General features: G+C 33.2%; 1 protein-coding gene across 1 annotated transcript in view; it reads right to left on the reverse strand.

The window, feature by feature from the left end:
* LOC145663900 (uncharacterized) overlaps positions 1-12,002 on the reverse strand; it is a 196,571-nt gene that overhangs the window by 66,368 nt on the left and 118,201 nt on the right. Inside the window, exons 17-22 of the mRNA XM_081730071.1 lie at positions 11,163-11,303; positions 7,783-7,917; positions 7,174-7,298; positions 4,918-5,113; positions 1,335-1,402; positions 777-993 (exon numbers count right to left, since the gene is read on the reverse strand). Coding sequence (XP_081586197.1) covers positions 777-993; positions 1,335-1,402; positions 4,918-5,113; positions 7,174-7,298; positions 7,783-7,917; positions 11,163-11,303 — 882 coding nt within the window. The remainder of the gene's footprint in view (positions 1-776; positions 994-1,334; positions 1,403-4,917; positions 5,114-7,173; positions 7,299-7,782; positions 7,918-11,162; positions 11,304-12,002) is intronic.

Consider the following 12,002-nt stretch of genomic DNA (forward strand, 5'->3'; position numbering starts at 1 on the left):
CGTTTAAAAAGTTTGTGGCCCCTGATCAAAAAACTAATTTCTGGCCAAGATCGCAATCTTTTCATTCATTTTTGGATCATTTCTAAAATTCTTGGCCAAGATCGCAATCTTTTGATCCATTTTTTGGAACATTCCTAAAATTCTTGTTTAAAAGTTTAGAAGTATCTGAAAGAATTTATTAATATAGATAATTCTGATATTCTGTTATATTAGAACTACAAGAGGAAATTCCGAAGCTGCTAGAATAGAAAGAATTGATTACCTGTATTGATTCTATTAATTATATTGTACAACTCTGGAAATATTAAGTATATTGTATATTACCTGTAATCAGTGGCGTATTTAAGGGGTGGCTATCGGGCTCAAGCCCCCCTCCGAAATAGATAAACTTATATATAGTATATATAATAACTGTATACCTACATAGACCCAGTATATATACACGAACTCACGAGAATGTGCTTAGCCCACCCCCGAAACAGAATGCTAAATACACTACTGACTGTAATGGTAAATAAACTAAATGCCTACTACATTAAAGCATCATTAGTCCATTGCTGAAAGTATCTTTTAACATTTATCTTTTGTTTTATTAGAGAATATTAAAGAACATTAAAGTTACATCATTTTAAGTAAATTGATACGCCTACCGATCCTCAAGTTATGAAAGAAACATATATCCTGTCCTCTTTCAGAAAACTTTCAAATATCGTAAGCAAAAGGTTAAGTTAGAAAACTGCAAAATGTCACATAAATATGAAACCAAACACTCGTACCTCCAGCTTTTGTAACAACAGTTACAACGTTCGATGGAACAACATTTCCAGCAGTGGTTAACCCTTTTACTTTTACTTGATATTGTTTGTTTGGAATTCGATTAACGAAGTTGGCTGTCGCCGTCTGTTGTTCACTGTGTACACTCCATTTCCATCCCTCTTTCACGTGAACTTCGTAATACCGCATCTGACAAGATTTTACATCAGCATTGTATTCCTACGAAAAAAAAAAAGTGTCTGTATTTATTGTTGAGGAACATATACGAGACTATAATACATATATCTGTATTATCATCTAGATACTTACCTAAAAAAAATTACGGTATTAGTAAACACACACACTTCATGATTTAATAGATATCTGTGGTAGTTTGTGTGACGTTCTGAGAGATAACCTGTGTAGCCACAGATCTGTTCGCTTTGTTACGATTCGTTACAATAGTAAGAATAAGTACCGTACATAAGCAAAGCAATATTCAAAGGGCAGTTTTCGTGACATTTTGTTTTCTTATAAAATTATATTAATAATTTAACAGTTTTTATTTAAGTTCAGCTTACCTTCCAATTTACTTGGAAACTTGTAGCTGTAACATTTGTAACAGAAATCTCGAAGTCGAAAGGTGTAGCTAAAAATAAATAAATAAATAAAAATAATAAATAAATAACAATAAAATGACCACACAATAACAACATATAGCAAAGACAGCAATCATTCATTAAATTTTATTTTATAATTAATAATGGAAGTAATTCATTATCTCGAAGTCAATTAGAAGTTTCCGAGTTCTGAAAAGCTTAATCGAAAAGAAACATCAGAAATCAATATGTAAAAAACTGTTACATATTCGACACCATCATCTGCCATCAACCCATTACAAAGATAGTCTGTAGTTGTGATTCTTCCGACCTCATTTATATTTATGAATATGCCCACTCTTCTACGTTCTATGGTGGTGAAACTTGAATTATTCTTTCAATTCGCATTGATGACCACCAATACTCCTGCAACGCTGCACAGACTTCCCACGTACCTATCTTATAATATACTAGCATCAACTACCCGCTTCGCTGGGATAAGTTAAGAAAAAATATAGTAATATGTTTCGTTAGTCAGTCACTTTTTACTATTACTAAAGCTCTCTTTGATATTTGTCATTTTCCATCATTTGTATCTATCCCCCTCCCTCTCCATGTTGCGGGTCACGGCATTGGAAATGTCATTGTTCATCTCAGCGCCCCCGAAAACTATGAATTCGACACTGGTATTCATCATTTTTATCATTTCGATCATTTTTATATATCTCCCACTCCTCTTCCCCCAAGTTATGGGGCTCAATTTGCATTTAAACGGCATCAGAAATGTCACTTCATCTCAGTGACCAAAAAAACTATAGATTCGACACTAATATCAGTCATTTTGGATCAGTTTTAAATGTCTCTCTCCTCCCCATCCCTTAAGTTACACCGTCAAAGTAATATGACAAAAAGCACCTCAGGTTCACCTAGGTTGAAAATTTTATCGAGATCCATTCGTTGGTTCAAGAGTTGAGTTGAATTTAAGTTTAACGTCCCGTTCAGCAGCGAGGCTATATAAGACGTGGACCTACTGATTAACGTGAAATCCGAACCACATGAGCTCCCGCCGGGAACCGAACCCGGGCCTCCCACGCCAAAGGCGCGCACACTAACCGCTTAGCCACGAAGGAGCTCTCGTTGGTTCAAGAGTTATTAAGTTACAGTATATATATTCTTCACCCATAAGTTTTATCGTCAAAGTGAATAGATAAATACCATCCTCGGTCGGGTGGTTTAAGAGTGATGAAGTCGCAAACACAATCACTTTCATTTTTATTTTTTTTACATATATTTCCTCCTCCCCCTCCCCTAAGTTGAATCGTCGAATTTAAATGATAAAAACTTTCCCAGGTCCTAACGTCATCTTTGAAAATTTGATCGAGATTAGTTGGTGGTTGGGTGGTTCAAGAGTTAGGTTTTATTTATTTTTATATATAAATGTCCCCTTCTTCTTCCCGTTCCCCTAGGTTCTATCGTCAAAGTGAAAACACATATATAGAGGGTGTTTCAAAGCAACACCGAGAACGTTTGGGAGGTAATTCCTGACACTAATATAAGGCAAAGAAATATAGACCAACCTGGGTGCACACATGCTTCCTTTCGGCTGCCGAAAACACGAAAAACTGAATTTTAAAGGTCCATAGCTCCAAAACTATGCGACCTACCGTAGTTGCGTCAAGACTTCACTTACGAACTACAATGTACCCTACCCAAATAGCAATGTTTTAGAATCCTGTAGTGCTTCTGCAACAGTTTATATAGAGGGAGTTTGGCTACGGACATATAATTTGAAGGACTCGTCAACTACCTCTATAAAAATTGTTGCGAAAGTGCCGCAGGTTTCTGAAACTTCGATATTTGAATAGAGCACATATTAGTTCCTAAGTGAAGTCTAGATCCATCTACGGTAGGTCTCATAGTTTTGGAGCTATGGACCTTTTAAGTTCATTTTTCATGTTTTCGGCAGCCTATAACTTCGAAAGGAAGCCAGGTTGGTCTATACTTTTCGTCTTATCTTGGTGTCAGGAATCACCTCCCAAATGTTGTTGGTGTTGTTTTGAAACACCCTGTACATAAAAACCTTTTCAGGTTCGAACCTCATCTATGTTGAAAATTTTATTAAGATCGGTCGGGTGGTTTAAGCGTGATGAAGTCTCAAAGAAAGTCCTTTTTATTTTTATTTTTTACATATATCTCCCGCCTGCCCCTTCTTTAAGTTGCACCATAAAAGTAAAACGCCGAAAACATCCCAGGCCCGATCTTTATCTCTGTGTTGAAAGATTGATCGAGATCGGTCGGGTGGTTCAAGAGTTATTTACTCCTGAACATAATCACTTTTATTTTTATATGTATTGATTTTTGTATATCTCCCCCTCCCCTACGTTGCTCCGTCAAAGTGAAATGATAGAAAACATCCCAGACATGAACTCATCTACGTTAAAAATCTGATCGAGATTGGACGTTTGGTTCAAGAGTTATTAAGTTTTATTTCTTTCTTATAATTTCCCCTCCCTTAAGTTCTACCGTCAAAGTGAAATGATAAAAACAGTCCCAATTTCGAACCTAATCTATGTTAAAAATTTGATCGGGATCGGTTTGGTGGTTCAAGAGATTGTCACAAACATAGTCATTTTCAATTTTATAATATAGATATATTGTATTTTATTTATTGCGTATCATATACATGCACAATTGAGCTTTGGTACAGAACATGTCAAGAATCATTAACCTATTTAGTGCACAATATTTTTACAATAGTATGGACTACAGTACAAGATAAAGACCATGTCAGAAGTCATTTACCCAGTTATGCATATAATTTTGAACTATTAAAGTATTCGATCAGCACAGTTGTTTTACGACAACGTTTACGAACCGAGTTCAATTCTAAAACAGGGAGCTCGTATTTGAAATTTTTCGTTTTTTGTCCCATGATTATGGTGTTTTAATGAGAATAAATAAAATGGTGAAATGAAGAAAATGAGAGCAAACGTGAGAACCCCAGAAAAACCTACGCATACGGTGATTGTCCGCCATAAACCTCATTTGGAGAGAATGGGATTGAACCAGAGACTTCAGGTACTAGAAGTGAACACTCTAGCATTGAGCCATCGCGGATCTTACCATAATAATTCGTGGAAGATCATGTGATTAAAGAAATTGTATAATGCAGAAACTTAAAATGCTCTTGACCAAACGTCGGCTTTAAAATGACATATTTACCTAGGGATTTCATATTTTACGATAAATGAAAAGTTGTTTTAAAAATAAATAAATAAATAAATAAATAAATAAAATACATTGTGCATTTTATTATATTTTATTCTACTATATTATAGGACGCATTAAAAACGTTAAAAATTGTGATACGATTCCTCTCTAATTTGGTAATCACATTTTTCAAAAGAAATCAAGAGCAAAATTAAATTTATCTTTTGATGGGGATTTTTTCTTATTTTTAATTTCCAAATCACCATGTCACCAAGAAATTTCACTAAAAAAAATTAATAAATCTTTTTTTTTTTAAATATTTCATAAATTTCACAATGATAATGCTGCAACATACCGTCACATTTCGTGCGAGCTTCTAACGATGGAACTTCATATCCTTCATAAGAGCTTCCATCTTTGTCCAATAGAATTACTCTGACGTTGTACAGACGCCCGGGAAGAAGTCCAGTAACATTTTTCTCCACTAGTCCACTTACGGAGTCAGATACTGAATAAGGTTGCTGTTCTAACCAAGCTGTTTGGTATTGTTCCTATAGAGGAAAAGACATATATTTGCGCAGATACTCTTTTAAGATAAGTACCAATTATCAAACTAAATCAATGTTCTTAATTTTATTCATACCATAATAACATATGGGTAGTATTATTAGTGATGATGTGAAATGTGAACGTGAAATAAAAGCAAGGATAGGAATGGCGAAAGAAACTTTTAGGAGGAAAAAAATTCTATTTTGTACGACCTTGAACAGAGAGTTGACAAAAAAGACTTTTAAAAAGTGCTTCGTATGGAGTATTGTGCTGTATGGGTCAGAAAAATGGACATTACGCAAATACGATGGCCAACAACTGGAAATTTTGAGATGTGGGTGTGGAGAAGAATGGTGAGAATTAGCTGGGTTGAGCGGAAAACGAATGAAAGGGTGTTAGAAATGGTGGGGGGGAAAGAACAATTTTAGATATTATTAAGAAGAGGAAGAGAAACTGGTTAAGATATTGCCTAAGAAGGAACTGTATCATGAGGGACGTTTCAGATAGAATGGACGGAGGAAAGAAAGGGAAAGCGAAGGATACTACAATTAATGGACAATATCAAAAGAGAGAAGTCGTACGTGAAGACGTATGGGAGACTGTGGAACATGGAAGCTTCTCAGTTGCAGCAAGTGGACTGCCAATCATGGCAGATTATCTATGATGATGATAATAATAACATCCAACTCGATAACAAATATCTTAAAACGTAAAGCAGAAATTACTTTCTCGGAGTATAACGTTCATAGAATTTTAAGTTAGGTGAAAACCAAGGTAACATACAGCTCTTATCTTGCCCAAATACTATGTAATAGAGAATAACACCGAAACTTTTCTGGTAACTCACTGTTTATTTCAGAATGTTTCAAGAACCTGTTAGGTTAAAATATATTGGAAGAAAAATATATATAGCACAGGAAAGAAAGTTATAAGTTAAATTAACATAAATTGTATAAATAGAAACGTAGATCTAAACACGAAACGAAGAAAAAAAGAAAACCAATTGATTGTTCACTGTTGCCAGGTATACACATTATATACTATCAATATTTGTAGAAATAACCGTTGTTGTGCATTTAGAAATTATAAATAATGTTGTGCCAATATTAAATTAAATATCCTCATCAACATTAAGAGATAAACGCATGATTCTGATAATATACTCAAATATATTCCTCTCAAGTTGAGATTTTCACATTTCGTTGAATTTTTATTTCATTTCTGTTCGTTTTGTTTCCATTTCTATACTACAGAGTAGTTTTTTAGTTCGTTTCCCTATATACGAGAGAAAAATGCTATAGAGGTAACCAAATGAATGTAAGAAATTAATTGCCTTTATAACTATTGACTGATAAATCCACTTTGTGATCACAGATTTTCCTGCATTGTGCAATTAATAGTGTATTATTTAATAATACACTATTAATGTACTAGGGTTGATTACCCGCTTCGCTGGATTGATATAAAAACTTTAAATGCACAACTCCTTATGTCATGTTTAGGTAAAAAATGACAGTAAAAAATTAATTACTATTGTAGGCTGAATTTGGATTTAAACGGCATCGGAAGTGTCATTCTTCATCTCAGCTATCCCGAGAACCATTGGAGTCGACACTAATATCGGTCATTTTTGAATCATTTTTGAAAATCTCCCCTTCCCCTAAGTTGCACCGTCAAAGTGAAATGATGAAAACACTCCCAGGTTCGAACCTTATCTATGTTGAAAGTTTGATCGGTTGAGTGGTTCAAGCGGTGCGAAGTCAAAAACATACTCACTTTCATTTTTATATATATAGACTACAGCACAAATACCTTATTTTTCTTTCTTCTGGTTTTGGTTTTCTTTCTATGTTGTTAAACAACTTACCATACACACACAATCTTTCGATTTTGATCGATCTTTCTTTTTTTAAAAAAAAAAAAGAAAAAGAAAGCGTAAAAGATGTAACATATCCTGATCAGGTTAATACCACCGACATAACTAGCAAATAATAAGTGATACACAATTTAGAATTTTCCACTACTAATTTAAGCACTACCATTATGTTCACTTACTGCTCACCTTATACTGTATTTGATAGTATATTGGTGTTCCTTTTCCTCTGTACTCTCGCGGATTGAAATTTACAGTAAGAAATGTGTAGTCTGATAGCACCAGCATAGGAGCAGAAGACAAAATCGAGTAGGCTAAAGATAAATAATTTTAATATACACTAGGAAGGAAGGTTTGTTGAATTCAGTTTACAACCAAATCAAAAAATATAATAAATGAATTAATTAGTACAGGAATGAGATAATATCCGTATATTGTGTTCACTTAACCACATTCGTACATCTAGTCTAATGGCATCAAATATGCATCAGAAATATATTTGTATCAAAATGTATTGTATATTGAAGAAACTTCAAATTGTATACAATATATCATATAATCCTAGCATAATAAAATCACATTACACAACGTAAGTTTACCACAGCAAAAACATATTGTACATTTATATTTTAACACAATCACATAGAAATTTATAATATTATGCCTGTATAAAGCTTAACTGCATATTTGAAATTATATGAAATTAATAGGCGCCTAATATAAAGCACAAATATGTTAAATTAAATTTATAAATCTTCGTAAATTTAGTACGTTTTACGTGATGGACGACTGTCTTACTTTCTTTGCAGAATGGTGGGTAATAGCCAACCTCACATCCTTCGTGGCAGACACCTGTGTATATGTCACATGAAGAATCCGCACATCGACCACACGTTTCCCTACAGTCAGCGCCGTACCTTCCTTGCTTACAGTCTGAAATAACATCAAATAAAAATGATTACTTCTACTTTCAGAACTCAATGGCAATAGAGATAATTGATGCAAACAGAAATGCAAATTTCAAAAATAATGTTTAATGTTATTGAATACGTATTTTCAATCTCCAGTCTGGGTAAATCGCACATTTTGCTTTAAATCGATCGATAACCATGAAAATAGGGGATAGTTTTGGAACTGGGGGGACCAAAATCAGGTAAAATCACCATGTTTACATGAGAAATTAGCTGATTTGATGTAAGTGTAATTACTAAGTACTTACATAATCTAAACTAACCAAATCTAATCTAACCTAGCCTAAACCATCAAAAACACACAAAAAAATGTAGGAAGAAAGTAGGAATTTTAAGCAAAGAATTTTGGCTCCCCAAATCCAAAGTCCTAAACTAACCTAAATGACAATCTAACCTAAACCATCAAAAAATACAGAAAGTATAGCAAGAAAGCAAGAAATTTAAGCAAAATATTCTGGCCCCCCAGTTCTAAAAATATGCAGAAAATAGTTTACAAGACTGTAGGTTCGAATCGATACTGATTATATTGTACTATTTCTTGGAGTAACTTGACTAAAAGTATGCGAATATTGTTGCTAGAGAAATTAGCCGTGACAATTATGGATTTATAACACTTAGATCATGTAGAAATGTTTATAGGAATCTCACTATCTTTCCATTGCCATCATTGTGTACCACTTAATCAGGAGCGTCATTTCAGATTTTGCTTGTGGGGGGGGGGGGGCAAGACTCCTTGACATAAGTAAAATTTCGCGTTTTCACTGATTTACTACTATTCAATTGATAAAATCTATATACATCTCAAACTCAGGGGAGACAAATTCCCCTCCCTGCCCCCCTAAATGACGCCCCTGTACTCAATGTTATTTGCTAAAACATATTTTCGTTTTCAATTTACATAAATGCTTATCAGTAGGGACGTGAAGTTTTCGTTTTAACGATAACATCGAAAACTTGAAAAAGGTAAATTAAAGTATATAGGTATACCTAATTATATGTTAGAAGGCCGTTTTTGGTGTTTTTAAATCTCGAAATAACGCGAATTTGGTACTTTTTTTTTCAAAATAACACCGAAGTGCACTGCATAAAACGATAGATTCGCGAAATCGTCATGTTGGTCGGTAATACTAATAAAATAACACAAGTTTCCTTTGCAACAAAATGTGATTCACAGAAGACCATCAGTTCTGTTATTTTTAGACCGGTTGGTTAGTGAAAGTTTGCCCCTGAGATTTTGCTGCATGTGCTCTTGAAGCAATATCTTTGCCAGCTTCTAACATTGATTCTGAAGGATATTTTTCAGAACACAACTCCGTAGTTACGGTTAGGAGGTAAGACCTTAAAGAAGAAAATGTTGGAAATATTGAAAATTTTGTCCTTTGAAAAATAAGAAACATTGAAGAAAGTATAAATTCACCATTAAGTGAAAATGTGTGTTGATAATGATACGAATTGTGTTTTAAATAAGTATATTTTGAATTGATTTTTTGTTTTGAAGTGAATAAAATGTTAAGAAACACTATGCTATGAATTGCGTTTTTAGATAAGTGTAGGCCCTATTGTGGATATTTTTAAAGTGAAGAAAATGTTAAGAAACACTGCAGTGTGCTTTTTAGTCCATATATGTATTCAAATTATACATTAAATAAATCCAAGTTTCAGGGGGATAACGAGCCAATTTCTGTCAGATGGTAAGTCCAAAAATATAATTTATTCGTTTAAATTTAAGATGTCAGAATTTAAAATTATCCGTCTAATTTTAAAATTATATTTTATTTTAACCAGCTTTCACAGACCACCTTCTCTATATTTACAATATACGGTACTAGCTTTTCAAAACCATTAGAAAATCAAGCAAATAATCCCTATTTGCTTGTATTAAATCGCGGAAAGTAATACCGATTTGTGACAAAATAACACCGGTTTCAGGGGTAAAATGAAACGAAAACTTTACGTCCCTACTTATAAAAATGAAACAAGGAATCAAAGTTAGTCTACAATACCAATACTCACATTTTGAAAAGAGTCTAAAAGTAAAGATGGCTTCCATTTTTCCTTTCTTTAGCTCGAAACTTCCACTTATTCTCATTATTATAACTCAGCATTAACTACATTGGCTATTATTTGTAGCATTGCAATCTGTTCACTTATTTCAAGAATTTATCTCTCTTTTTTTCTATTTTTTCAACTCTTTAAGGTGAAAGGGTATACTTTAAGAGAAACATATTGAAAACATTTCGCAAGAATGTGAATTGAATTTCGTAATTGAAAACATTTCGTTTCGTAAAAAGAACCCTCATTAGTCATAGAACCTGCCAAAAAGCAGAATACTTAATAATAATAATAATAATAATAATAATAATAATAATAATAATAATAATAATAATAATAATAATAATAATAATAATAATAATAATAATAATGTCAACATTGACATGTTTGGAAAAGATTTCAAAGACGCCGGTATTATATTACTGTATGAGCTTGTAGGCATGACCTACGTAGTTGGTATACAGATATCTGTAAAGCCTTTCCTAATTCTATTATTATTTTTTTTATTTTTCAGTGTTACATATTCTTCAGTGTCCAATAAATAAAGTCGATGGTGTTGCTATTGAATTTAAATATGTACCTGGCAATGCCCAATACTTTTATTATACTAGATACAGTTTCAATATTATTTATGCCTTTATCGTCCTGATTAGGTAAAAATTCTTCCTTGTGTTACCTTTTATAATGTGTACTTCAATGACATGTACTGTATGTTGGATCTGTTTCCAGCATAATAAAAACACTGCGGATCGGTAAGTACAAGTTTTCATTTAATAATATTTAAATGTGCAATTTGCGATCCTTGTCTTTCTATTGTGTTAAATCACACCACTTAGATTATGGATAGTAATCTCTTTAAGACATGAGATGATTTATTTTATTATATTTTGTTTATTTATTTTTATTCGTCTCATGTCTGAACTGGAGTACCGAATACTTACACCAGGGTAACCAAAATATATCCCAAAGGAACAAAGTGTGCAATTTATAGATTTATATTAATTAAATAATTCGTGTAAAGTGTCATTAGTTAAGTTACTGTCTAAACATGGTTATTAATAACTCAATAGTCAAGCGAATCCATAACTTAATGAATTACAAAAAATACAAGGATTTTTATATTTTTAATAGAAGGAAATTGGTTGATCTCCTTACCTTTGTGACAAAAGGCACCTTCAATTCCTGGACCACACATACAGCCTAGCTTTGGTTTGCATAAATACATTCCTTTGCAACCGTATTTTGTGGCAGAACATTCTCCTTTGCAGTCTTCACCATAAAGATTTTTCCCACAACCTGCAATATAAGACTTATCCTCACTACTAGTGGTATAACAGTGGCATTTATGTTAGGTTTCCTCTGCTGTAAATGTCACGTCATTTCAATGACATCAAATAATGAAAAGGAAGTTATTTTGCAGTCCAACTACTACAAAATTAGGAATACTGAATTTGTAAGTACTTTTAACATAAACACTTTTGCACCAAAATTTCTTGGAGATTTGAAATTTTATATAATGGAATATAGCGTATATTCACTAAAGACAGTAAAGTCTTAGCAATGCCGTGCCGTAGGGGAGGGGCCACGGCCCCGGGCGCCAAAGTACGGGGGCGCAAAATTCGGGAGGAAAAAGAAAAGAAGGAAAGAAAAAAGAGAGGGAGAAAAATAATTGGAGTTTTTTAGATCAACAGCAGTATTTTTCTAACTACTATTTAATTTGACTCGAACCAGATTTATACTTTTTGCTCCTGCTTTAGGAAGTGGTCCTATAATGTTACTCATGTTAGGCAAATGTATGTGCACATATCGTCGCATGAGAACCAGAGGAACGTAACTCCATTTTCGTAGGTTTACAGGCGAGAGGACAAAAATATCATTTTCTTAGAAAGATGTGTTTTTAATAAGATGGTAATTTAGTTACATTATAACAGATGATTGATAAGAACAGATGGCGTTACGTTCCATTTACACCAAGTGGGGCTTTCAAAATTATGT

The sequence above is a fragment of the Thermobia domestica genome, chromosome 11 (assembly GCF_964235325.1).
Source record: "Thermobia domestica chromosome 11, izTheDome1.hap1.1, whole genome shotgun sequence".
Lineage (NCBI taxonomy): Eukaryota > Metazoa > Arthropoda > Insecta > Zygentoma > Lepismatidae > Thermobia > Thermobia domestica.